The following is a 27,943-nucleotide window of genomic DNA, read 5'->3' as shown; positions in this document are numbered from 1 at the left end:
AGGTCCTACAGGTGGCACTCTCAGTGAAGTAGCAATGCCTCAAAGTTTTGTTCTCTGACTCCATCTGCTGGAAGGGATGAATAACCCACTGATCTGGCCCTAAGTCAGGAACAGTGGTCTATAGTTTCCCGGAAAACCTCTGGAGCCCTTTTTATATATCGGGTTACATTGGCCACCTTCCAATCTTCAGGTACAATGGATGATTTTAATGATAGATTAGAAATTACTTGTAATAGGTCTGAAAGTTCATTTTTGAGTTCTTTCAGAACCCTGGGGTGTGTACCATTCGGTCCAGGTGATTTACTACTCTTCAGTTTGCCAATATGGCCTACAACATCTTCCAGGTTCACCATGATTTGGGTCAGTTCATCTGGGACAGTTCACCCTTGAAAACCGTCTCTGGAACAGGTATCACCCCAAAATCCTCCTTGGTAAACACTGAAGCAAAGAATTAATTTAGTCTTTCCACAATCGCCTTATCTTCCCTAAGTGCCTCTTTAACCCCTCGATCTTCTAACAGTCCAACCGACTCCCTTGCAGGCATTCTGCTTCAGATATATTTTAGAAAGTTTTTATTGTGAATTTTTGCCTCTGTGGCCAACTTCTTTTCAAATTCTTTCTTAGTCTGTCTTAACAATATCTTATATATAACTTGCCAATGCTTATGCTTTTTCCTATTTTCTTCAGATGGATCCTTCTTCCTATTTTTGAATGAAGATCTTTTGGCTAAAATAGCCTCTCTCACTTCACCTTTTAACCTTACCAGCAATTGTTCGGCCTTCCTTCCACCTTTCCTAATGAGTGTAATACATCTGGATTATGCTTCTAAGATTGTATTTTTTAACAATGTCCACACCAGTTATACACTTAACCCTTTCAGTTTCTCTAACTATTTTTCTCATTTTATCAAAGTTTCCCCTTTGAAAGTTTAGTGCTAGGGCTGTGGATTTACTTAATGTCCCCCTTCCAGTCATTAAGTCAAATTTGATCATGTTATGATCACTATTGCCAAGTGGCCCCATCAGTGTTACCTTTTTCAACAAATCCTGTGCTTCACTAAGAATTAGATCTAAAATAGCTCCATCTCTTGTCGGTTCCTGAACTAATTGTTCCATAAAGCTGTCATTTATTCCATCTAGGAACTTTCTCTCTCTAGCATGTCCTGATGTTACATTTACCCAGTCAATATTGGGATAACTGAAATCTCCATTACTGCACCACCAATTAAGTTAGCTTCCCTAATTTTTCTTAGCAATTCGTCAGTCTCATCATTTTGGCCAGAGGGATTGCAGTATACACCTAACGCTATACTCTACCCCAACACAGATGGGATTTCTACCCATAAATATTCTACTGTGCATTTAGTCTCTTGCAGGATCCTTATCCTGTTGGACTCTATGCCATCTTGGGCATAAAGCGCCACCCTGACCCCCCACCAAGTTGCTTTTCCCTATCATTGCAATATAATTTGTATCCTGGTTTGGCAAGATCCCATTGGTTATCCTTTTTCCACCATGTCCCTGAGATGCCAATTATGTATATGTCATCATTCAGTGCTATACACCAACTCTTCCATCTTACTTCTTAGACTTTTGGCTTACAAACATTTCAAAATGTATTTTTTGTTTGTATTAATAGCCTACTTTTCAGTTGATAGGGATAATTTGGAATTTTTTTTAGCTCAGGCATTCATTAATTACTTATTGGCACATGGACTATTTTTGCTTTTATTAGAACCTCTCTGTTGGGATTCCCTAACTCTCCCCTTTCATTAGTATCCTTCAAAGATACCTTCCTCCAAACCATGCATTGCTGAGTGACTGTCTGCTTTCCCCCTTGTTCTAGTTTAAAAGCTTCTCTATCTCCTTTTTAAAAGTTAGCACCAGCAGCCTGGTTCCACTCTAGTTAATGTGGAGCCCGCCCTTTCAGAAAAAAGTCTCCCCCTTCCCCAAAAGGTTGTCCAGTTGCTTACAAAACTGAATCCCTCTTCACTGCACCATCTTCTTATCCATGCATTGAGACTCCAGAGCTCTGCCTGCCTCTGGGAACCTGCATGTGGAACAGGGAGCATTTCAGAGAAGGTCACCCTGGAGGTTCTGGGTTTCAGCTTTCTACCTAAAAGTCTAAATTTGGCTTCCAGAACCTCCCTTCCACATTTTCCTAGATCGTTGGTGCTCACATGCACCACAACAACTGGCTCCAAAATTTCTATCTGGTTCCCATGCTGGGAAATGAATCCAGGCCACCTAGCTAAGGGTCAGAAATCCAAACCACTAGACTGTACTGCCAGGAGGCAGGACCTCGGATCCTGCTTCCCAGACCAGCCAGGCCTGGGGATGCTGTAGAGACAGCCCCTGGAGGGGGAAGAAGGGTATCCCAATTATCACACAACAGCAATACCAAGAGGTGGGCTGAGTTAGGAAGAGAAAATCCCCCAGCTCATGGCGCTGTAGTCCAAGAGAGTCTAGAGAAAACTGGAGTGCCAACAACTGGTACTAATTTTAGTGCTTAAGGAGGATTTCATACAGATGTGAGTATTGCTAGTGTAAAGTAAAAGCAAAATTGCTTACCTTGTAATAGATGTTATCCCAGGACAGCAGAATGTAGTCCTCACATATGGGTGACGTCACTGACTGAGCCCTATTGCGGAAAACTTTCTGTCAAAGTTTCTAGAAACTTTTGACTGGTACACTGAGCCCACTGAGCATGCCCGGCATGCCATGATATTCTCAGCCACAGGGATCTCCCTTCAGTCTCGTATGTAGCAATAAGCTTTAGTAAAAATAAAATAATAAAACGTATCGGACCCAACTCCGCGGGGTGGTGGGTGGGTTTCGTGAGGACTACATCCTGCTGTCCTGGGATAACACCTATTATAAGGTAAGCAATTTTGCTTTATCCCAGGACAAGCTTGATCTTGTCCTGGGATAAAATGTCCTCAAACAACTACATTGGCTTCCTATCACTGCCAGAATACAGTTTAAAACCCTTACCCTCATACACAAAGCCGTCCACAATCCTGACATGCTATGGTTCTCTGACAGTCTACACATCCGTCTCCCCTCCAGACCCACCAGAACACCCTACACAGCAAATATTCACACCCCTTCCCCCAAACTTTACCACCTAACAACCACCAAACAACGTGCGCTCTCCCTAGCTGGACCCTCCTTATGGAATTCTATCCCCACCCATCTACGCCATGAAACCTGCCCCAAAAAATTCAGACAAAACCTCAAGACGTGGCTTTTCGCACGAGCCTACACTTGAACCCCCTGCCCTTCACTCCTCCACTCCTCCCCAAACCCCTCCCCTTGCCCCCCCCCGCCTCTCTCCACTTTCCCCCTACCCAAATCATCCTCATTGTAAAAAATTTACTTGTATATAATATTTGTATATAATTTTACTGCCTATATATAATCATGCTCTCATGCTTATAATCATGTTACCTAGCTTATATTATTCTTGTACAATAATTTCCCTTCATGTTTCCCCCCTCTTTCCACTCCCCAGTTCTTTAATCAGTTTCAATGTAAAGCCCTGTTGGCCAGTTTTTGTTACATGGAAACCGATGTGATGTTTGCATAACGAACGTCGGTATACAAAAATTTTAAATAAATAAAATAAATAAGCAGGATGCTGGTCCTCACATATGGGTGATTAGCAAGCTATAGGCTGAGTCATTTTGTAGAGAAGCAACATTGAAGAACTGTTGGTAAAAATGAGGCAGACAAAAATCACAGCAGGTTGGATGTAGAAGGAGTTGGGATTATACTGGAAACAAGTTCTTTAAGACAGATTGTCCGTTGGCTGAATCTTGTCGTCCTTCTTTGTCCAAACAGTAATGAGCTGCAAAGGTGTGAAGAGAACTCCATATTGCTGCTTTACATGTCAAGAACTGGCACTGAACGATAGTGCGCTACTGAGGTTGACATTGCTCTTACTGAATGCGCCTTTACTCGCCCTTGGAGAGGAAGGCCTGCTTTTTCATAACAGAATTCTATGCAATCTGCTAGCCAGTTGGAGAGAGTGTGTTTGCCCACTGGATTACCCGGTTTGTTTGGATCAAAAGAAACAAAGAGTTGAGTGGATTTCCTGTGGACTGCAGTGCGGTCTAAATAATATGCTAGTGCACGTTTACAGTCCAAGGTATGTAAAGTGCTTTCACCTTGGTGAGAGTGAGGCCTTGAGAAGAATGTGGGCAAAACTATGGTTTGGTTCAAGTGGAATTCCATATCTACCTTGGGAAGGAATTTTGGATGTGTTCGGAGAACCACTCTGTCATGTAGGAATTTTGTATAGGGTGAGTACGTGACAAGTGCTTGTAACTCACTAACCCTTCTAGCCAATGTAATGGCTATGAGGAAGATAGTCTTCCATGTGAGAAATTTAACATCACAGGAATTAATGGATTCAAAAGAAGAACGCATGAACCTTGTTAACACCAGATTAAGGTCCCATTCTGTGACTGGTGGCCATATTGGTGGTTTAAGGTGAGTTAAACCTCTCATAAATCTACTGACAAGAGGTTGTATGGATATTGGTACATCTCTCATCTTGTTATGGTAAGCCGAGATTGCACTTAAATGTACTCATTCAGATGAGGTCTGGAGACCAAAGTTTGAAAGATGACATAAGTAGTCTAGCAAAGAAGGTGTGGGGCAGGAGAAAAGGTCAATGTCCTTTTGTGTGCACCACAAAGTAATTTTTTTTTATTTCGAAGAGTAGTTCTTTCGTGTGGAAGGTTTATGTGAAGCTATAAGCACTTGAGAGACATTAGTTGAAAGATTGAGTGGTTGTAAGATCAAGCTTTCAACATCCATGCTGTCAGAGATAGGGATTGAAGGTTGGGATGGCGCAACCTGCCCTGATCTTGAGTTATGAGAGTGGGAGCCACACCCAGGCTTGTAGATCCAGAGAACAAAGCCAATCTCCTGTTTGAAGAAGGGGAAGCATGGTGCCTAGAGAAACCATCCTGAACTTTTCTTTCCTTAGAAATTTGTTGAGATTTCTGAGGTCTAGGATGGGACGTAGGCCTCCTGTTTTCTTTGGAATGAGGAAATAATGGGAGTAGAATCCTCTGCCCTGCTGAGTCCGGGGAACCGGTTCTATGGCTCTGGCTCTCAGAAGGGTGGATAATTCTGCTTGCAGATGAATTATGTGATTTTCGTTTAGCGGAAAAGGTTTTGGAGGAGAGTCTCTTGGAATTGAGAGGAAATTGAATTGGTAACCTCGTGATATTATTGAGAGTACCCATTGGTCTGTTGTTATCTGTAACCAATGATTGTCTGTTGTTATCTGTAACCAATGATTGTAGAAGGAGGAAACTCGACCTACTACTGGCAAGTTCAGTTTTGGATTGTGGAGATGGCTTTTGCTCTCTGGTGGTGGCCTCAAAAACCTGCAGCCGGCCCCATCTGCGGTGGCGGTTGAGGCCTAGCAATTCTAGGCTGTCTGGGCTGAGATCTTTATTGTGGGGAGAAAATCTACCCCTGGATGCTGGATCTCTGCCTATAGGATCTCTGCCTATAGAAAGGTTTTCTGGTTTCTTTCCTTGGTGGACGGCGAGACATTGATGAAGAAGAGTCTTGCAAGACCGACGATAGTTGGCTCAATGTTTCTGTGTGTTCTTTTAGTTGGGCCACTGCGTCCTGGACCTTTGACCCAAACAGGTTGTCGCCTACGCAGGGCAAATCCACCAGCTTATCTTGTACCTCAGGCCTGAGGTCAGAGGCTTTTAGCCAGGCCCAGCGGCGTGCACGGATTCCTGATGCTGCCACCCTTGAAGATGTTTCGAAGCTGTCGTAGGCAGCCCGGACCTCAAGCTTTCCACAGCCTCAAGTCCTTTATGTATGACAGCCTGAGCTGCATCCTGGTACTGTTGAGGTAGGGAGTCAGTGAATTCCTGCATCTGCTTCCATAGATTCCTTTGGTATTGCATCATATAGAGTTGGTAAGACGCTATCCTAGAGTTAAGCATAGCTCCTTGGAATACCTTTCTCCCTAGAGAGTCCAAGAATCGATGGTCCTTCCCTGGTGGAGTAGAGGAATGAGGTCATACACTTTAGGATTTCTTTTGAGCCGACTCAACTACTACAGATTGATGCGGTAACTGTGACTTTTAGTAACTAGGAACTTGTTGGACAAGATATGTAGTGTCCACTCTTTTATTAATTGGTGGAACTGTCATGATTCTTAGTAGGAGTGCACCTACAACTTCTTACTAGCAAGTTTAAAAGCGCTTCATTTGCGCGCGAAAATCACCTCAATTGCTTGCCAGCTTTATCATCCAATGAGCGTCGGCTTGGCTTGCTGACGTCATTACCCTTTTATGGTGAGTGCAACCAGGTATACCCCGCTAACGTAATGATGCATAACCAGGAACGTGGTGACATAGACTAATAGGATTACGCTATACTGTGCTGGGCAGTCCGTTCAGCAAGTATCTAAATAAAATGGTTCCACTCGATCTCACTGTTGAGACCGTGTGGAACAGAGATGGATATTCCGACTCAATACCATTTCACCACACCGTCTCAACAGTGAGATCGAGTGGAACCATTTTATTTAGATACTTGCTGAACGGACTGCCCAGCACAGTATAGCGTAATCCTATTAGTCTATGTCACCACGTTCCTGGTTATGCGTCATTACGTTAGCGGGGTATACCTGGTTGCACTCACCATAAAAGGGCAATGACGTCAGCAAGCCAAGCCGACGCTCATTGGATGATAAAGCTGGCAAGCAATTGAGGTGATTTTCGCGCGCAAATGAAGCGCTTTTAAACTTGCTAGTAAGAAGTTGTAGGTGCACTCCTACTAAGAATCATGACAGTTTGACACAGGTATGTTTTTTGAAGTTTGTTGTGAGACAGTATAATTTATGCACTCTGACGTCAATAGTCTGTACAGTACTAATTTTAGTTCCTGGTTTTGTATATGTTTGCGCTTTCAGATCATTGTTGAATGTATCCCCCCCGAGGCAGCCGGGAGGCGAAACACGGGACCGTGTTGGGGGAATCATTGTAAGGACTGTATTTAACATAAGGAGTTGCCGCAATAAAATAATAAATAAACATTATTTTGAAAATCTTCCCAGGAACTTACTCTGTCCTTGCACTTGTATTGTTGCTCATAATTGAGAGTGCAAGATTTACTTCGGCGTGTGTTGGATTTAGCCCAATTACATTTGGGACATTTTTTAAATCCTGTGGCCATGATAACCACGACAGCCGTCGATGGATATCTGACGAAAAATTTATGAAACTCAAATGAGTTGGAAAGGAATTTTTCTACTCACCGGCTGGTGGTAAAAGAGAGAGACCCCGATGTGGGAGAGAAAAAATGAAGTTTTGATCTGATTTTTAGTCAGAAATTGTGTGAAGAATTTCACAAAGGGCTCCTGCTCCGCGATGCCAAAAGCAGCGCGAAAAAACAAGACTGAAGGGAGACCCCTGTGGCTGAGAATATCATGGCATGCTGGGCATGCTCAGAGTGTGGCTCAGTGTGCCAGTGGCTCAGTGTGCCAGTCAAAAGTTTCAAAAACTTTGACAGAAAGTTTTCCGTGATAGGGCTCCGTCAGTGATGTCACCCATATGTGAGGACTATCATCCTGCTTGTCCTGGGATAAATGACTCATACAGGCTCTGCAGGTAATGGGCAGACCTAGCATTATACCAAAGCCCTGCCAGCAAGAAAGCTTGAACCAACCTTCCTTGTATCCCAGGGTTTCAGTAACTGCCTGCTCTCATCAACCTGGTTCTCTTCAATTGCAGGCACTTGAAAAGGGAAAGCTGAGGAAAAGACAAAACTGTGAATCAGAGATGGAAAGACTGACTGAACCGAGTCAGACAAGCATTAGCTCCAGGCATCTGGTAAGTTGTGCTCACAACAGGACTGGTGCAGGAGGAACGAGAGCTACTCAGCCACGGGAGTAGCAGAAAGTGATTTTCACAAGGTTGAACTCGGCCAAGGGAGGAGCAGGGAGTCTCTTTCAGGAGGTGGGAGTGTCACACGGCCACGGGAGGGGCAGGGAGTCGCTTTCAGGAGGTGGGAGTGTCACTCGGCCACGGGAGGAGCAGGGAGTCGCTTTCAGGAGGTGGGAGTGTCACTCGGCCACGGGAGGAGCAGGGAGTCACTTTCAGGAGGTGGGAGTGTCACTCGGCCACGGGAGGAGCAGGGAGTCGCTTTCAGGAGTGGGAGTGTCACTCGGCCACAGGAGGAGCAGGGAGTCGCTTTCAGGAGGTGGGAGTGTCACTCAGCCACGGGAGGAGCAGGGAGTCGCTTTCAGGAGTGGGAATGTCACTCGGCCACGGGAGGAGCAGGGAGTCGTTTTCAGGAGATGGGAGTGTCACTCGGCCACGGGAGGAGCAGGGAGTCGCTTTCAGGAGGTGGGAGTGTCACTCGGCCACGGGAGGAGCAGGGAGTCACTTTCAGGAGTGGGAATGTCACTCGGCCGCGGGAGGAACAGGGAGTCACTTTCAGGAGGTGGGAGTGTCACTCGGCCACGGGAGGGGCAGGGAGTCGCTTTCAGGAGGTGGGAGTGTCACTCAGCCACGGGAGGAGCAGGGAGTCACTTTCAGAAGTGGGAATGTCACTTGGCCATGGGAAGAGGAAGGATTCACTTTAGGAGGGACAGGAGTCACTCAGCTGCAGGAGGAGCAGAAAATGACTTTCAGGAGGTGGGAGTGAACTTGATCGCAGGAAGTCACTTTCAGGAAGAATAGGAGTCACTCAGCCACGAGAGGAGCAGGGAATCACTTTCAGGAAGAAAAGGAGTCACTCGGCCATGGGAAGAGCAGGGAGTCACTTTCAGGAAGAACAGGAGTCACTCGGCCCCAGAAGTGACTCTGTGCATGCAGGAAATACTCACATATGGGGTGAGCAGCATTATACCAGGCCATTTACCCCCATGGAAATCAGCTTCCCTGGGGAGTGTTTGTTATTTTTGTTAAGATATACTTTATCACTTGCTGATCTGCAGAAGTACAGTGTGTAGCTTTTGCATGGAATCTATTAAAATGGATAAATAAGTTAAAAAAAAACAAAACTACTGGGGCGGATTTTAAAAGGGTTACGCGTGTATATTATGCGCGTAACCCCGAAAACCAGCTCCTATGCACGCTGAGCCTATTTTGCATAGGCCCAGCGACGCGTGCAAGTCCCGGAGCTTGAAAAATGGGCGGGGCGTGGGCATGGCCAGAGTCCTCTCCACTAAAGGTGGGGGGGAGGGGGCGGAAGGAAAGTTCCCTCCAAGGGAACAGGGAAAGTCATTGGGGCTCCCCTAGGGCTCGGCGTGCACCCTCTTGTGCGCGGCTGGCCCGCATGTTATAAAATCGGGCGTAGATTTGTGCGCACCGTGTTGCGCGCACAAATCTACGCCCGTGCGTAGGTACGAATATCTGGCCTACTGTGTGTAATTTTCCTGAAAAAAAATCAGGTCCAATTATCTGCGTGGAGTTTGGTGAGATAATTTTCACTGGTGTTAGCTTTAAATGCGGTGACAAAATTACCCTCTTAATGTTCCAATCAAAAAAGCCAATGGAGGGCAGAATGATTTCTCTAAAAAGCCGGAAGCCTCAAGCCTTCTCTTTCCTCAGGCACATGGGAATCACTCACCTTTACTATCTGTCTCTCCATCCAGGAAACCTGAAAGACAGAAGCCAAAAGGCCCGGATTTGCAGCCCATCCAAACCAGTCAGCAAATAATTCTCTACTAAACAGTGCATCCCCTCAGAGGGAAGAGGACGACGTCTCTAGCACTACCACAGGGGACACTGCAGCTTGATGTCAACTGGGCTAAGCATACTGGCAAAGCCATGAATACGTTCTCCTCCTGCACACACAGTTTGCCTGCCATTCTTGTGAAGCACAGACACTGGGACTCCCACAGAAGAGCCAGGGATGCAAAAACTCACCAACCCTCCTGATAGGAGCTCCAGCTCCTGGAGGCAGGCCTGGGTACGTGTCCTGGGGGCTGGGGTTCATCACACTCGTGTGCAGTGCAGAGTCAGAATTTGTCCTAATGTACAAAAAAAAAAAAATACAAGAAAACGACAAGATCACTTCCTCAGCACGAATCAGAAAAAGCTCAGACAGAATTGAGAAGCTGTTTGCGGTTCTACTCCCGTTTTCTCGTAGGGTCGTGCGTTCCTTTCTTCCGTTTCGGCGGGTACGCACGCACCTCGGGCTTTCTCGTGCATGCGAAAAAAACGCATATTGCGCGCATAACTCATTTTTCGCATGTACTAAAGTCGGCGAGGTACCCTGGTACCTGCCGAAGCTGAAGAAACGAATGCACATTTCCATTTTCCGATATGCTCAGTGCTGGACACAGACAAATCAGGGTGACTACCTCAGGCCCCACCCTTCAGTTCTCTCCCCTGCCCCTCCCGCTTCTTACCCCCTCTGCCAGCTTCAGTCTGGAGTCTGAATGCACAAGGCCCTGTAGTGGGGTGGGACTGCCTGCTCGCACTCCAGACTGAAGCCAGCGCAGGTAAGAAGCACGGTACCTGGGGGGAAGTCACAGTCGCTGTGCGACAGCACAGATTTAGGACTCATGATGGCAGCTGAACACAGAGGGATGTAAAACAGCTGCAACTGAGCTGGAGGAACCTGCCGGCCATAAACAATCCTTTTGATCTTTGTACCACGGAGCCTCCAGGCTACTCGTTTCTCTAACATAGCCCTGGGAATGTCACAAGCCATGTTCCTTGGATATGCAGGGAGGCAGGGACACACATGAAATTACTCGGATAAGTCGGACAATAGCACAAAGCATGTCCCTCAGATAGGCAGGAGAACAGTGACACGAGATACATCCCTCCGGTTATATGGGAGGGTGGTGGCACGACACATATCTCTTGCGTTCACAGGAGACAGATATGAGACATTTCTCTCTGGTTATGTGGGAGAGCAACCAGACACATCCCCTGGATATGCCATAGGACAGTGGTGTGAGACTCACTCCTCAGTTCTGTGGGATAGTCCCTCAGGAATACAGGACTGCATAGTGTGACTGCCTTGTTAGTTCACGGAAATGCAAGGAAATATAATTAAAAGTGATTCATTTTATTGAACTAACAATACATCTCTTCACTAGCTTTCTCTGCTCGCCCTGCTCTACCCGAGGAATGGCCCACGAAGGAACCTAACACCTTGGGGAGCTGGATTCTCCTTCGTTTTTTTGTTTTGTTTTTTTAAAACTCCAGACTGCAGGTTTGCACCTCTACCATCTGCTGGAGACAGAGAAATACTGAGGGTTATGTAGCAGTGTCACAAGGTTATGTAGCAGTGTCACAAGGTTTTGTTCTCTGTCTCCATCTGCTGGTAGGGATGCATAAACGCACTTGTCTGGACTGATCCGGGGTACAAACAGGAACAATGCATCTCTTAAGTAGCTTTCAAGAGCTCATACTCTCTTCCTCAGGTCAAAAGAGAATGAGCAGAAGATGGCATTCCTCTTCATCCAGTCCGGACGTGTGGGTTATGTACCTTGACCAGCAAATGGAGACAGAGATCAAACAGGCTCACTGAGGTCACTCCTTATAAGCATCCGTGCTGACAACAGCCTGCCACTTTTCTGTCTCCAGCAGATGAAAAACAAGAGGTCTGGTTAGGCCAGATGAATAGGCATATGGACAGAGTGGCTCCCTAAGTGAAAGATTAGCTCTCCCTCACTCGGGTGAGCACAGCGCTGGGAGAATAGGACGTGAAAGGCTAGGCTCTCCTCCCTCAGTGATGCATGCCTGAGTCAGGAGGCCTTCCAGCTAGAGGTAGGACTAGGGTCCTGTAACCCCCACCCCCTTTCCTCAGGGACCGTGGGAATATTTCCTGAGGTTAAAAGGTACTTTCCCTACCCCAGGGGAGTCTGCCTGAGCGAGGTGGGTTCCCAGCTGGCTTGCTGGATCTGAGCGAGGGAGCAGGATTATTCCTAAGGTGACAGGATTTCCTCAGTGGAGCCAAGAATGTTTTGTTTTTTTTGAGTTGCTGGACCAAGGTAGCGTAAAGTACCTTCAGCCTCAAAGGTCTTGTATTTCTGGATTGTTTACATTTTCCTTGTTTATCCTGATCATAAGGTTGCTGATGCAGTGGTCTGGTATTGGGATGTGGCCCCCCCCCCAGAGAGCATTTTTTGGAACCAGACCACTGCACCATTGACCTTATAATCAGGATAACGAAAGGAAATTTAAACAATCCAGGAATACAAGATTTTTGAGTTTAAAATGAAAAGACACCAGAAATGCTTAAAAAAAGGACTCAACGCCCTTGGTTTCCTGTCACATTTTGAGCCATACAATTATACTGCCCGTCAGCTTCTGATCCCCTCGACTGCTGGAAGGCCTTATATGATTCAGGTCTATCTCCTGGAAATGCCATCTTCTGCTCATGCTATTCTAACCCGAAGAAGAGTATCAGCTCTCGAAAGCTCATCAAGATATGCATTGTTCATCCAATAAAAAAGGATAAGCACCTCACAGAAAAGGATACATAGGATTTGTAAGCTTGCTAAATCTATTTCCAAGACGGAGCTGTTGGTCCTGCCATAGGAAGCAGTGGATGAGAAACAGAAGTACAGAAGGTTGAATTAAAAATGCGTTCACCTGTTGAGTGCTGACGGCAGCCTAAACAACTGTCCTTTCTCCATAGGAAAGTTACCCCAAGGCATGTTCCTTCATAATGAAAAAGAGGAAGATTACTCAGGGGTTATGGGGAGGGGTAAAGGACCCCACCAGTGCAGCAGCACCTCAAAAATTTAAGAGCAGAGAAAAAGAGCAAAGGTTGGCAGAGGAAGAAAGGGAGGAGGCAGCCCTGAGACAGGAGCATCAAGGACATGAGGATGAGTGAGTGTGGTATGGAGGCCAGGGAAGTGTGAGTGTGAGTGTGAGCAAAGGGGGAGGGGAGAGAGCAGAGGTATCGGGGGGAAGGGACCTGGGGAGATGTGGCAAGGTCCCAGGGATGAGTGGGAGAAGGGGATCGGTTTGCAGGGACCACCTGGCACAGGGCTGACTCCGAGGTGCTTTTCATTCCTCAGCTAATCTGGAAGGACAGAGAAAAGCAGCTCCAGTAAGGGACAGGCAGACAGACAGACCTGACCGGCAGACGGCATTCAAGGAAAAGCATGAGAAACAGGAAGCGCACAGGTTTCTGAGAGAGAAGCAAATTCTTTCAGCAGGGCTCAGAAGAAGAAGAAGAAAGGCAGAGTCTCACGACCTGCTGCTCGCTCCAGAAGGTGCAGCTCTGCCTGCTTTTACCCTCAGTATTAACCAGCTGGGTAAAGCTGCCCCACCCCTACACTGGTACAGGGGCACAAAGAGGAGATGTCCCTGTGGATGGGATACAGTCTTACCTCCTCCAGCTGGGCTCTGGAGATGGAGACAAGTAAGCAGAGCTGTAAGGAGAGCTGTCCATGTAAGAGAAGGGTTAAGGAGTCACACAATCACTGGCTTCAGTCATCACCTTCCTGTATCCCTATCTACTCACCCTCTCCTGTATCTAAGGGCTCAAGCACAGCCCTGTACCAATTCACCCCTCCTGTACCTCAGCCCTGTAATCCACTCACCCCTCCTGAGCCTCAGCCCTGTAACACCTCCCCATATCCACTCACCCCTCCTCTCAGGCCTGTAACATCTCCCTATATCCACTCTCCTATCCTGAGTCTCAGGCCTGTAACACCTCTCCATATCCATTCTCCCCTCCTCTGTCTCAGGCCTGTAACACCTCCCCATATCCACTCTCCCCTCCTGAGTCTCTAGCCTGTAACTCCTCCCCATATCCATTCTCCCCTCCTCTCAGGCCTGTAACATCTCCCCATATCCACTCTCCTCTCCTGAGTATCAAGCCTGTAACACCTCCCCATATCCACTCTCCCCTCCCAAGTCTCAGGCCTGTAACACCTCCCCATATCCATTCTCCCCTCCTCTGTCTTAGGCCTGTAACACCTCCCCATATCCACTCTCCTCTCCTGAGTCTCAGGCCTGTAACAGTTCCCCATATCCACTCACCCCTCCTCTCAGCCCTGTAACACCTCCCCATATCCACTCTCCCCTCCTGAGTCTCAGGCCTGTAATACATCCCTGTATCCACTCTTCCCTCTTATATCTCAGACCTGTAACACATAAGAACATAAGAACATAAGAAAATGCCATACTGGGTCAGACCAAGGGTCCATCAAGCCCAGCATCCTGTTTCCAACAGTGCCCAATCCAGGCCAGAAGAACCTGGCAAGTACCCAAAAACTAAGTCTATTCCATGTTACCATTGCTAATGGCAGTGGCTATTCTCTAAGTGAACTTAATAGCAGGTAATGGACGTCTCCTCCAAGAACTTATCCAATCCTTTTTTAAACACCGCTATACTAACTGCACTAACCACATTCTCTGGCAACAAATTCCAGAGTTTAATTGTGCGTTGAGTAAAAAAGAACTTTCTCCGATTAATTTTAAATGTGCCCCATGCTAACTTCATGGAGTGCCCCCTAGTCTTTCTACTATCCGAAAGAGTAAATAACCGATTCACATCTACCCGTTCTAGACCTCTCATGATTTTAAACTTCTCTATCATATCCCCATATTCACTCACCCCTCCTGAGCCTGTCCTGTAACACCTCCCTGTATCCACTCTCCACGCCTGAGTCTCAGACCTGTAACACATCCCCGTATCCACTCTCCCCTCCTGAGTCTCAGACCTTTAACACATCCCAATATCCACTCACTCCTCTCCAGTATCTCGAGCATGCGATACCTCCCCATATCTATTAATCTCTTATGTAATAGTGCAGAGTGTTTATTATATGTGGTGTTATTTTCAATATTTTTATTGTAATTTTAATTTCATGGTTGCTGTTTTCTATAATTTTTATGCATTATTTATGTTGATATGTTTTACATGATTTAATCCACATGGAGTATAAGAAATTGTGGAATATAAACTGGATTAAATAAATAAATATACTCATGAGATTATATTTCCCTTGACAATATCTGTAGATTTGCCTGGTCATTCTCATTAGGTGCAATTCCGCAACCACATCACCCTGTGATAAATCATTTCTAAAATGTTTTCTTTAGATTCAGCTTGGTCCTTGATGCTACTTCCATGCATTGCAATGTAAGGATATTGCTCTCCGTTTATTTCCCATAAGAAGAAAACAGCTGGAGGCCATTTAAGATTCCCTCTTTCTGGCTAAGATGGATTTTGACATTTTATAGTAGCAGTTGTAAGCTATCGCTGACAGTTTAGGTAGAAATGCTGTTCTGCTAGACAGATTTATAATACTTGAGAGAGTTTCCTTAATGATCAGCCATGCTGCAAGGATATCTGTCGCATGTACCTGCGAAGTGGCGACATCATGCGACGAGGATCCCGCTGCACACGTTCTACCAGGCCATGGTGCCGTGTGCTGCGGGCTGAGTCCAGAGGCGAGTGCAAGGTGCCCTGAGAGCACAAAACATGAAGGTTATGGAATGGGAAAAAAAGCAAGGTACAAAAACACCAACCTATATTATTTATTTAAAAAGCATTTATAGCCTATTTCAAATACAATGTGCTCACAGCAGATTACATGTAATTTGAAATGGTATCAGCAATAAACATAATAGTCACAACATTAACACCAACAGGACAAAACATGACCTTATCACATTACAAATATGCTGTACATATACATTTTAAACATCTAGTAATCTTAAAACTAGTACTAAAATAACAGAAATGTTCAAGGCCAGGTGAGATCTAGCTCACTTGGGACACACAAAAAAACCAACTTCTCATGCATATTATTGTGGATAACCTGAAAATCAGGCCTGTTTGTGGCTTTTGAGGATTGGTGTTGGCCACCCTTTGTGTGGGATTTGCTTTAGACATTGATCTTTCCGCATGTTCTGCGTGTCGGTGCATAGTGCTGGGTTTTCTGTAGAGGGTGGTCTCTCTCCAGGTCCTGAGTGTTGGCGCAAAGTATGTGGGTTGCTCTGGATGTTGATTTTTCTCTGTGTCCCATGTAGTATGTGGTTTGCTGTAGAGGTTGATGTTCCGAATGTTGGTGCGTAGTTTAGCGTAGATGTTGTTGATGTTTCTCTGTCCTGAGTGTTGAAGCATTTTTCAGGGTTTGCAGTAGATGTTCTCTAAGTTCCAAATATTGGTGCATAGTATGGGGTTTGCTGTAATGTTTTTTTCTCAATGTCTTGAGTGTTCTGCGTAATGTGGAAGATGTTGATTTTTCTCTGTTTTCCAAGTGTTGCTGAAGTATGTGCTTTGCTATGGATAATGATTTTCTCTGTGTCTCGAGTGTTGGTGTGTAGTGCTGGATTTACTGTAGATGTTGGTCTTTTACCATGACTCAAACTTTGGTGTGTAGTATAGAGTTTGCTGTAGATATTGTTCTTTCTCTATGTCCCAAGAGTTTGTCCCAATATCTACAGCTTTGATGGTGTATATATTGATCTTTCTCTATGTGTGCCCCTTCATGTGATCCTCACCACATGCTCACAAATTCCACGACCTGCTTGCAGCTCAACACCAAGAATGGCTATCGCCACACTCCCAGCAAATAAAGAAAATGGATCAAACAAAGAAGTAAGAAACCCAAAAACATCTAAAGAAAGAACACAAAAACCAAGGAAAGAAAGTGAGTACTACCACCACATAAACATCAGACACAACAAACAACAGCAGTTCTCCAAATACATACTCCTATCAATCATACTCGTTAATGCTCAATCTACAGTGAAGAAAATCCCCATAATCACCGACCTACTCAACGACTCAAAACCAGACTTCATAGCTATCACAGAAACATGGATAAAAACCACGGACAATGTTTTAATCAACCAAATAAACAACTCCACCTATAAAACCTTCTCAATCCCCAGACCAAAAAAAAAAAAAGGAGGAGGAATCATGCTAATCGCCAAAAAAACCCTACACATGAATGTCATCCATACAAAAATATCTCACCCCTTTGAAATCGCCCTTTTCGACTCAGCTACACTACAAGTCTGCCTAGTATATGCCCACCAGGCTCCCTAAATCAGAACTGCTCCCCATTAATAGAATTCATGATAACCAACTTAACACTAAATAAACCCATCATTATTTTAGGGGACTTCAACATCCACATGGACACCCTCCCCCACACACCCACTTGTATAACAATAATAGATGCACTATCAACCCTAGGCTTAAAACAAATCATCTCTGCACCAACCCACAAAGCAGGACAAACCCTAGACCTCGTATTCATCAATTCCGACACCTGGGCAACACACCAAACTAACATAACTGAAATTCCATGGTCCGATCTCTTTCTAATTCAGTCCTTCCTCACACTCAACTCCAAACACACAATAGAAAAACCTCCCAATTTCAATCACTTACGTCCTCATTTTGATATCGAAACACTACAACAGAAACTACAACAGCAACTACCAGACATAGACCTAACCAACTCAGAAACAGCCACAACTTCCTGGATCAATATTACCAAATCTATAGCAGACATCAACCTTACCATGGAAAAAAACAATAAAAAGCACTAAACATCAAAACCAATGGTATAATATCAACATAAGGACAGCCAAACGTGAACTCAGAAGAAAAGAGAAAGCCTGGCGTAAGAACAAAACAACCCAATTGCTCAACGCCTATCGAACACAACTAGCAAACTACAAAAACCTCATACACAAAGCAAAGAAAGAATTCTACTCGAACAAAATAAACAAATTCCAACATAACCCCAGAATGTTATTCGCCATTGTGCAAAACCTTACCAAAACCTCAATTACGCAGAAAACAACGCACACCAAAGATAAATGAAACGAATTTGCAGACTTCTTTAATGAAAAAATGAAGAACCTAATAAATAACACCCTCTCTGTTAATCCTCAAAACATAAAAATGCAACCTAAACCAACAACAAACTGGTCAATTTCGACCTGACCCTCCTCCCTGGAAGTCCAATCAATAATCAAAAATATGAACCCAGCAAATCACCCCATTGACACCATTCTCATAACAACAATCAAAACGATCGAAACCTCAATAACCAAAACACTAACTGACATTGTAAATCTTTCCCTCACAGAAGGAAATTTCCAAGAATGCCTAAAATCAGCAATAATCAAACCCATAATGAAAAAGAACAACCTTGATCCGGAAAACCCACTAAACTACTGACCCATATCAAACCTACCATTCATCGCCAAAATCATTGAAAAGATCGTCCACTCTCAACTCACAGACCACCTAGACAAGAACAACACCCTATTGCCCACACAAATCGGCTTCAGGAAACAACTAAGCACCGAAACACTACTCCTATCATTAAACGACATCATACTCAGAGGATTTGACACCAACCAAAGCTACCTACTGATACTCCTTGACCTATCAGCAGCATTCGACATGGTAAACCACCCAATCCTAATCAACAGGCTAACCGAAATAGGAGCAACTGGGAAAATTCTACAATGGTTCTCATCTTACCTATCACATAGAAGTTACCGGGTAAAACTCAACAATACCCTTTCAAAGAAAATAAACCTTAATACAGGAGTCCCCCAAGGATCAGCACTTTCCGCAACACTCTTTAATATCTACCTATTCCCAATATGTCAACTACTAACCAATCTTGATCTGACTCACTTCCTCTACGCAGATGACATTCAAATATTAATTACAATTCAGAACACTTTAGAATAAACTTTCAAAAAAACATCCATTTATCTCACCAAGATTAAACAAACACTAACCAACCTGAAACTCATAATAAACATCGACAAAACAGAAATAATCTTTCTAGACAGAATAAACAGCACTCCATTCCCACCACCACTCAAAACAGAGAACCAAAAGACAACAATCTCCCCAGTCACACATGCCCACAACCTAGGAATAATCATCAACAAAGAACTATCCTTCAAGAACCACATCACCAACAAAATCAAGGAAGGATACCACAAATTACTAACACTTCGTCGACTCAAACCATTCCTGTCCCCAGACAACTTCAGAACAATCTTACAACTAATCATCTTTTCCAACCTCGACTACTGCAACTCCCTATATTAGGATTACCACTCAACACCATACGCCCACTCCAAATCCTTCAAAACACAGCAGCCAGAATATTAACAGGAGCAAAAAAACACGAACATATTACTCCAACTCTCATATCCCTCCACTGGCTCCCAATAAAATATTGAATAGACTACAAAATTCTAACCATACTTCAAACTTATCCATGGACATCAAACAAACTGGCTAGGCAAAGCGATAGAACGCCACGCACCTCAACGAAACCATCGCTCAACCAACAATGGTCTCCTACAAGTTCCACCCGCCCAATCCACACAATTAACCACAACTCGTGAAAGAGCCATAACCATCGGAAGCCCTAAACTCTGGAACATTCTTCCACCCGCACTAAGAAACCAACCAAACCTAAAAACCTTCAAGAAAGAATTGAAAACATGGCTCTTCACTAAAGCCTACCTTAACATCCTCTGACTTCCACCCATCCCCTGAACCTCACCCCACCTCACTGGCCCCCTCTACGCTCACCCCTCTTCCAAGCAAACCTAGAAAACTATATCGTTCAACAAGCTGAACAAAACGTACCACAGCCCTCCACATGATCTCTCCCCTAAAAGTTTCCTAGCAACCCTCTCAAACTGTAACACTTACAGCAAATATGTACAAACCCAATAATGCATCAACTGTTATGCCATTCCTAATGTATATGCTAACTCCCTATCTAATGTATGCTACACTAACTGCTATTCCGTTCTTAATGTATATATTAACTCATTAACTAATGTATCCCATCGAAAATTGTAAATCGTTGTGATGGCAAAACCGAACGACGGTATATAAAATTTGATAAATAAATAAAATAAATAAATAAATAAATGTGCCAAGGGTCAGCTGTAGATATATATTCGCATGTATATATACTCATATTATGCATTTTCACTGTGGATATTCTGAAAACCATGTCTGTCTGTGGTTCTAGAGGTCTGGAGTTGGCCAGGCCTGCCTATACTACATATCAATACTTGAGGCACAAAGAAAGGTCAATATCTTTCACACTATGCACCTACACACAGAACATGAAGAAGGATCAACATTCACAGCAAATCTCATACTATGCTCCAACATCCAAGACATACAGAGCGATCGACATCTACAGCAAACCCCTACACTGCACACCAAAACAAAGAAGACGGTCTCCATCGGCTGGCAGGGGGGAATGAACCCAGGAGTCTGGACTAATCCGGGTACGGACAGGGAAAGCTCAATATCTACAGCAAACCTCACACTAAGCACCAAAACCCAGGACTCGGAGAAAGATCAACATCTATGCATGAAATGAGGAAAGAGGCACATTAGAGACAGTATCATTCATACAAATCTGACAGCAAAAACCTAAGACATGAACTATATAGTCTGGGGGAAAAAAAAGGGGGGACGGCAGTGTGGGAAAACAAGCAAACACAGGGGTGACATGACAGTGTAAATCAAATTGCATAAGAGGAAGTATAGGTACAGAAATAATCAAGGGGGGTGACTTACAGATGCGACACGTAATACCTTTAACCAATTAACCATTACACAACTCAAACAAGTAATCTACAAGGCCCAGACCCCGACGGTCGGTGAATCACAGGATGTGAGCTTGCTGGGCAGATGAAATGGGCAATTGTGTCCTTTGCTGCCGTCATTTTCTATGTTTCTATCTACAGCAAACCTAATCCTAAGCAATAAAACTCAGGACACAGAGAAAGATCAACATCTAAAGAAAACCTCACACTAAGCAGCAAAACTCAGGACACAGAGAAAGATCAATGTCTACAGCAAACCTCACACTAAGCAGCAAAACTCAGGACACAGGGAAAGATCAACATCTACAGCAAACCTCACACTAAGCAGCAAAACTCAGGAAAGTGAGAAAGATCAGCGTCTACAGCAAACCTCACAATAAGCAGCAAAACTCAAGAAAGGGAGAAAGATCAACATCTACAGCAAACCTCACACTAAGCAGCAAAACTCAGGACACAGGGAAAGATCAACATCTACAGCAAACCTCACACTAAGCAGCAAACCTCAGGACACAGAGAAAGATCAACATCTACAGCAAACCTCACGCTAAGCAGCAGCAAAACTCAGGACACAGAGAAAGATCAACATCTACAGCAAACCTCACGCTAAGCAGCAGCAAAACTCAGGACACAGAGAAAGATCAACATCTAAAACAAACCTCACGCTAAGCAGCAGCAAAACTCAGGACACAGAGAAAGATCAACATCTACAGCAAACCTCACGCTAAGCAGCAGCAAAACTCAGGACACAGAGAAAGATCAACATCTAAAGCAAACCTCTCACTAAGTAGCAGCAAAACTCAGGACACAGAGCATGATCAACATCTACAGCAAACCTCACACTATTTATTTATTTATTTATTTAACACTTTTAATATATCGACCTTCGTGGAGCACATCAGGCCGGTTTACAAAAAACTTAGAAAGGCAGAAGCAGCAGCAAAGGCAGAAGCAGCAGCAAAACTCAGGACACAGAGAAAGATCAACATCTACAGCAAACTTCACACTAAGCAGCAAAACCCAGGACACAGAGAAAGATCGTCTACAGCAAACTTCACACTAAGCAGCAAAACTCAGGACACAGAGAAATATCAACATCTACAGCAAGCCTCACACTAAGCAGCAAAACTCAGGACACAGGGAAATATCAACATCTACAGCAAACCTCACACTAAGCAGCAAAACTCAGGACACAGAGAAAGATCAATGTCTACAGCAAACCTCACACTAAGCAGCAAAACTCAGGACACAGGGAAAGATCAACATCTACAGCAAACCTCACACTAAGCAGCAAACTCAGGACACAGGGAAAGATCAACATCTACAGCAAACCTCACACTAAGCAGCAAAACTCAAGAAAGGGAGAAAGATCAACATCTACAGCAAACCTCACGCTAAGCAGCAAAACTCAGGAAAGGGAGAAAGATCAACATCTACAGCAAACCTCACACTAAGCAGCAAAACTCAGGACACAGGGAAAGATCAACATCTACAGCAAACCTCACACTAAGCACAGAGAAAGATCAACGTCTACAGCAAACCTCACACTAAGCAGCAAAATCCAGGAAAGGGAGAAAGGTCAATGTCTATAGCAAACCTCACACTAAGCAGCAAAACTCAGGACACAGGGAAAGATCAACATCTACAGCAAACCTCACACTAAGCAGCAAAACTCAGGAAAGGGAGAAAGGTCAACGTCTACAGCAAACCTCACACTAAGCAGCAAAACTCAGGACACAGGGAAAGATCAACATCTACAGCAAATCTCACACTAAACAGCAAAACCCAGAACACAGAGAAAGATCAACGTCTACAGCAAACCTCACACTAAGCAGCAAAATTCAGAACACAGAGAAAGATCAACAACTACAGCAAACCTCACACTAAGCAACAAAACTCAAGAAAGGGAGAAAGATCAACATCTACAGCAAACCTCACACTAAGCAGCAAAACTCAAGAAAGGGAGAAAGATCAACATCTACAGCAAATCTCACACTAAACAGCAAAACCCAGAACACAGAGAAAGATCAACGTCTACAGCAAACCTCACACTAAGCAGCAAAATTCAGAACACAGAGAAAGATCAACAACTACAGCAAACCTCACACTAAGCAACAAAACTCAAGAAAGGGAGAAAGATCAACATCTACAGCAAACCTCACACTAAGCAGCAGCAAAACTCAGGACACAGGGAAAGATCAACAACTACAGCAAACCTCACACTAAGCAGCAAAACTCAAGAAAGGGAGAAAGATCAACATCTACAGCAAACCTCACACTAAGCAGCAGCAAAACTCAGGACACAGGGAAAGATCAACAACTACAGCAAACCTCACACTAAGCAGCAAAACTCAAGAAAGGGAGAAAGATCAACATCTACAGCAAACCTCACACTAAGCAGCAGCAAAACTCAGGACACAGGGAAAGATCAACAACTACAGCAAACCTCACACTAAGCAGCAAAACTCAAGAAAGGGAGAAAGATCAACATCTAAAGCAAACTTCAGGACACAGAGCATGATCAACATCTACAGTAAACCTCACACTAAGCAGCAAAACTCAAGAAAGGGAGAAAGATCAACATCTAAAGAAAACTTCACCCTAAGCAGCAAAATTCAGGACACAGAGCATGGGCAACATCTACAGCAAACCTCACACCAAGCAGCAAAACTCAAGAAAGGGAGAAAGATCAACACCTACAGCAAACCTCACACTAAGCAGCAAAACTCAGGACACAGAGCATGGGCAACATCTACAGCAAACCTCACACTCAGCACCAGCAATGGAACAGTTTACCACCATCCCACCCCAGATTGGGCACAGCTCTGTATTATCTCCCTGTTCCTCCGAAACCTCACTGCCCACCACAAAAGTGACCATGGCTTAGCTTACAGCCAATCTCCTTTAAAACAAAGATATTGAAATGCGATAATTACCAGTTACCTGAAAATCAGAAGTGCCAATCCCAATCTGATTCACATTTGGCAGAGATCCTCCATAATAGGGTCCCCGACTGTTAAGTCTCAGCTTCTGAGCCTGTAACTGCAACAAAGCCCAAGCCAAACATTTTCATTGCCCAGCAATTACAAGATCTCAAGGCTCATGATCAATGGGTGAAGCCCAGGGAATGTGCCCTACCTTGGTATTATTCTCTCTCTCCTTTCACAACTTTATTGTCTAAGATTTTGAAGCGCATTCGTCATCACTACCAGGCTGTTACATTGCGTTCTTGCTTCAGCATGGTAAGGATGAGGATGCTTTTTAAGAGAAATCATGAACACCTTTGTCCTTCAGCTTTACCAGAATTGAGAACAGACTGGCCAATGCAAATAAAGTGCACCCGGCCTAGCACACAGGTTAACATGCGTCCATAACCCCCAAATCAATAAGGGGATCAGCACCTCCAAAACAATGTCCAAAGGCATAGCTAATATTTCTCATCACATATAAATGCCATGTAGATGAGGCTATTACCCCGTGATGCAAAACTTCGCCATGAGCCCAGGGCGCACTATTTAACCTGTCAAATGTTATGCCTGCCCCTGAGTAGGCATAAAGTCTTGCCACGTATCCAGGGGTCTACTTAAAAATAAAAATACTTCTTTTCCATGATTCCTCCTACCTAGAATCATCATGCTACAAGTAGAAGGAACCACAGAAAGCAGCATCCTGGGAAAACAAAAACAAAAAAAAAAAGGCTTGAGGGAAAAAAAAATTTCTGGGCACACAATACAGACACACAATATAAACACTCCAGGCCGCGTATGTTGTGCGTGTATGTTGTGCCGGTAACTTTGCCGTTGCGGAATAAAACGGACGCTCGTAAATTGAGTGTCCATTTTGATAACCTGCACACAGCCAAGTCTCCTGGGTGGCCGATGCCAAGGATGCACTTGGGACGAACAATTTATCCCTAGCATGCCCATTTTAGTGTGGCAGCTCATTTACATATTGCATCGGGCACCCAGGAGAGGTGGATGTGTACGCGTTAAAAAACGGGAACCCAGTTTACACGCATGTTTTTTACGTGCACTTTATTGCACTGGCCTCAGGGATTATTAAAATCCTTAAAGGGGACAGACTAGTAGGGCACTATAGATGTGGACACTGTTCTACTTGATCAACGAGAACACAGCTTCATCATTTCTTATCCTGCAGTTCATGCCCTTGTCTTCTTTTCTATGGGACAGATGCAATACAGTGAGCTCAGCCGAGCACACTGTTTAACCCGCAAGCGACCCTAGCACCTCCTTGCTAATGCGACCCCCTAATTTAAATACTGCATGGCGCCCCCAGAAGGGGCGCCTGGGGTCACATTAAGAAAGCAGACGCTGACTGTTCAGCGCCCACGTTTTGCGCATAATTATTGCATTGGCCCCTATATAAGTAAATCTAACAGAACACTGAAGCTGACTACGATCTAACAAAATTACTGCACTACGGCAATCAACACAGCCATATTTTTTAACAACTTACATGCTTTGCCACAGATTTAGTTAAAAAGCATCCTAGAGGGGGGAATCCTGATGCACAATTGTATTGCTTGGAGCAGGATCCTGGGATAGAAAGTGGAAGCCCAGAGATGGACCCAGTGAGGGGACGGATCTGGGGTTTTGGGATGGATTCAGTGGCAGTGAGTGGGTCCGGGAATTTGGTATGGACCTGTTGGGGGAAGGATAGTAGGAAGAGAGCGAGGGTCCAAGGATATGGGGTGGAGCCGGTGTGAGTGTGCAAGGTCCCGGGATATATGAGGTGGATCAGTGAAGGGAGAGGGATCCTAGATACAGGAGAATGCGTGTGATGGGGAGAGTAGGGTCCCGGAATATGGGATCCTGGATGGATCTGGTGCGGGGGGAGCAGAGTCGAGACATGATGAAAACAGTAGAGGAGGGGATCCTGGGATGCAAGATAGACCCGAAGGAGGTTTCTGGGGGAGGATGCATGTGGTGTGGTGGAAAGCAAAGTCCTGGAATATGAGAGCCTGAGTGGACCCGGTACGGGGGAAGCAGGGATACGAGGTGAACGCAATGGAGGAGGAGAGGATCCCAGGATGCAGGGTGGACCCGGTGGTAGTGAGAGGAAGCGGGATTTCTGGATTATGGAGTGTACCCGGTGGGGAGTCCCGGGGACAAGGGGTTGGGAGATAAGAGGGGGAGAGGGACAGCACCTTGCGGCTGAAATGATGAGACGAGCTTGGCCTGTCACTCTGCGCCCGGATCTCTGGTGCCGGCTCTCCCCCCTCAGGGCTCTTACCCGCGTCGAGCCGATGTCCATCATCACCTCCTCAAAGGCCGCCGTCTCTTCGGCCTGTCGCTGCTGCTGCAGCGCGATCTTCTCGCTGAATTTGCGCGGGTTTGTGGCCGAGCTGGGCCCATTTGCCCCTAACGCCGCCATCTTCGCCCCGAAGCAGCTCAGGGCCCAGGCGCAGCGAAAACAGCGCGCGGGGGCCGATGGAACCTGCGGTGTCTTTCCCTGCCCGGCAGTAGTCGGCAGGCCAGCGCCAGCACCTCAAGCGGCCTACAAACCCCATAGCGCACTGCGGCGGGCGCCTTCCAGGTCAGGAAAAGGCTGCCGCGTGCTGCCGGGAAACAGAGTTGATAAACGTCAGCAAAACCTCCCTCTCAAGCGACCACGGATCGCCAAGGAACTACAATATCCACAGAGCTGTGCACTCCTCAGCTCGGTGTCGTAATATGACATTTAGGTAAAAGGTAGAAGGCATCATAGCTGTCATCTGACGCTTTGCCGGGAGATTTTTGAGCCGCCCTTCTCTTCCCAACATTATTCTACTGTATTAGCAGCACGGGACTAGTCTTAGTATTTTGGGATTCCGCCGTTAAGTAAAGCTTAAAAGGAAACCCTACGCTAACGCCATCGCTCCCTGCAATATAGGTGTCCAGCATTAACGTGAGAGCAGATACTGGGATAAATTATTCTCTCAACATAGCTGACTGTAACGGTCAAAGAATCCAGCAACAGCCCAAACATAAAGCAGATGAACCACCAGCATGAAAGGCTGAGACCCTGTATATTGCCATTACTATGAATGGGCTGCTCCAATGGCAAAAGACCCAGGCTCTGTACTGGACCCAGCACATGATCTTTGGGCTCCTGCTACTACATAGGACATTGTTTCCCAACCCTCACCTAGAGGCACACATACCCAAATCTGTCTCATGCATATTCATTGTGGATATCCTGAAAAGTCGACTGGTTAGGTGTGCCTCTAGGAGAGGGTTGGGAAACAGTCTCACGCGTAGCAGCTACAAGCCACTATAGAGCATTCGTCTACCCAATTCTGCTCCATGACTCTTGACTGAGAACTATCATTATAAGTATCAGTCTGAGATGAAGGAGTGACACCTAGGCCTGTGAATGAAGAAGGCTCTGGGATTCCAGGGCAGCTATCAATCTCAATGCCCAAGTAGCAGGAAGCTGCTGGACAAATAAACCCTGAGAAGACCTGTTCTGAGGCCAGTGCTGTTGCATACGGTCATACATGACCCAGCAAAGGAAGTAAACATTGCCATCTTAAAGACTAAGATGATAAATTATTCCAGTTAATCAAAATCAAAGCTGGTGGTGAAGAGCTACACCAGGGTCTGATAGAACTAACGTAAATAATATACATTGGAAAGAAAAACAATCCAAATTTTTCACAAAATGATGGATTTGAGGTCTGTTGCTCAGCAGAGCTTATTGAATCATTGTACATCTCATTGTAAGGATCTCCTCAACCATCACTGACTCTCACTCCCCACCCCTCCCCAATCCCTTCCCCCCACCCAACCTCACCCTTTCCTTCTCCCTCTGGACATACCAGGCTAATCTGCCTAGGACCAACCTATGTTTTTGTATCTTACAGTTTTTGTTGATTTATATATTTATCTCTCTCTAATTGTTGCTCAGTTTAAACTCTGCACTGTCTTCCATTGCCCAGGTTTTATGCTCCCTGTTTAATGTAACTTTACTTTCTACCTTGATGTTAATTGGTTTTCCCCTCAGTTACATTGTAAACCGGTACGATAAGACCTAGTCTTGAGCATCGGTATAGGAAAAGAAATTAAATAAATAAAATAAATAAATAAAATAAATACATAGTAGTCAAAAGGCTGCCACTAGAGGTAAAAAAGGCTGATAGAATTTGCAAGCAAAAGAGAAAATGTCATTAAACCAATCCCTAGTACAGCCACCTCTTGAATACGGTGTGGAGTTCTGGTCACCCCTACCTAAAAAAGGACATCAGTATATCTATCTAGCAGGCCGATACAGTACAGCATGAAAGGCTGAGGCCCTGTATATTGCGCGCATACCTAATAGGGCCATCGGCGCGCGGGATACAGAAAGTAA

General features: G+C 45.0%; 1 protein-coding gene across 8 annotated transcripts in view; it reads right to left on the bottom strand.

Moving 5' to 3' along the window:
- CRTC2 (CREB regulated transcription coactivator 2) overlaps positions 1 to 26,111 on the bottom strand; it is a 56,840-nt gene extending 30,729 nt beyond the window's left edge. For 2 of the 8 annotated variants that reach the window (XM_029580550.1, XM_029580555.1), the window contains exons 1-8: positions 25,847 to 25,987; positions 23,537 to 23,635; positions 15,318 to 15,434; positions 13,348 to 13,409; positions 12,602 to 12,670; positions 9,917 to 10,020; positions 9,618 to 9,647; positions 7,710 to 7,792 (exon numbers count right to left, since the gene is read on the bottom strand). In XM_029580550.1, the coding sequence (XP_029436410.1) occupies positions 7,710 to 7,792; positions 9,618 to 9,647; positions 9,917 to 10,020; positions 12,602 to 12,670; positions 13,348 to 13,409; positions 15,318 to 15,434; positions 23,537 to 23,635; positions 25,847 to 25,987 (705 nt within the window). Of the gene's footprint in view, positions 1 to 7,709; positions 7,793 to 9,617; positions 9,648 to 9,916; positions 10,021 to 12,601; positions 12,671 to 13,347; positions 13,410 to 15,317; positions 15,435 to 23,536; positions 23,636 to 25,846 lie in introns of all 8 variants that reach the window. The other 6 variants (XM_029580551.1, XM_029580549.1, XM_029580553.1 and 3 more) reach the window with 6 other exon arrangements.
- Positions 26,112 to 27,943: the final 1,832 nt, after the last annotated feature.

The sequence above is a fragment of the Rhinatrema bivittatum genome, chromosome 16 (genome assembly GCF_901001135.1).
Source record: "Rhinatrema bivittatum chromosome 16, aRhiBiv1.1, whole genome shotgun sequence".
NCBI classification, from domain to species: Eukaryota; Metazoa; Chordata; class Amphibia; order Gymnophiona; family Rhinatrematidae; genus Rhinatrema; species Rhinatrema bivittatum.
The sequence above is the reverse complement of the archived record's forward strand: the minus strand, read 5'-3'. Positions and strand labels throughout refer to the sequence as shown.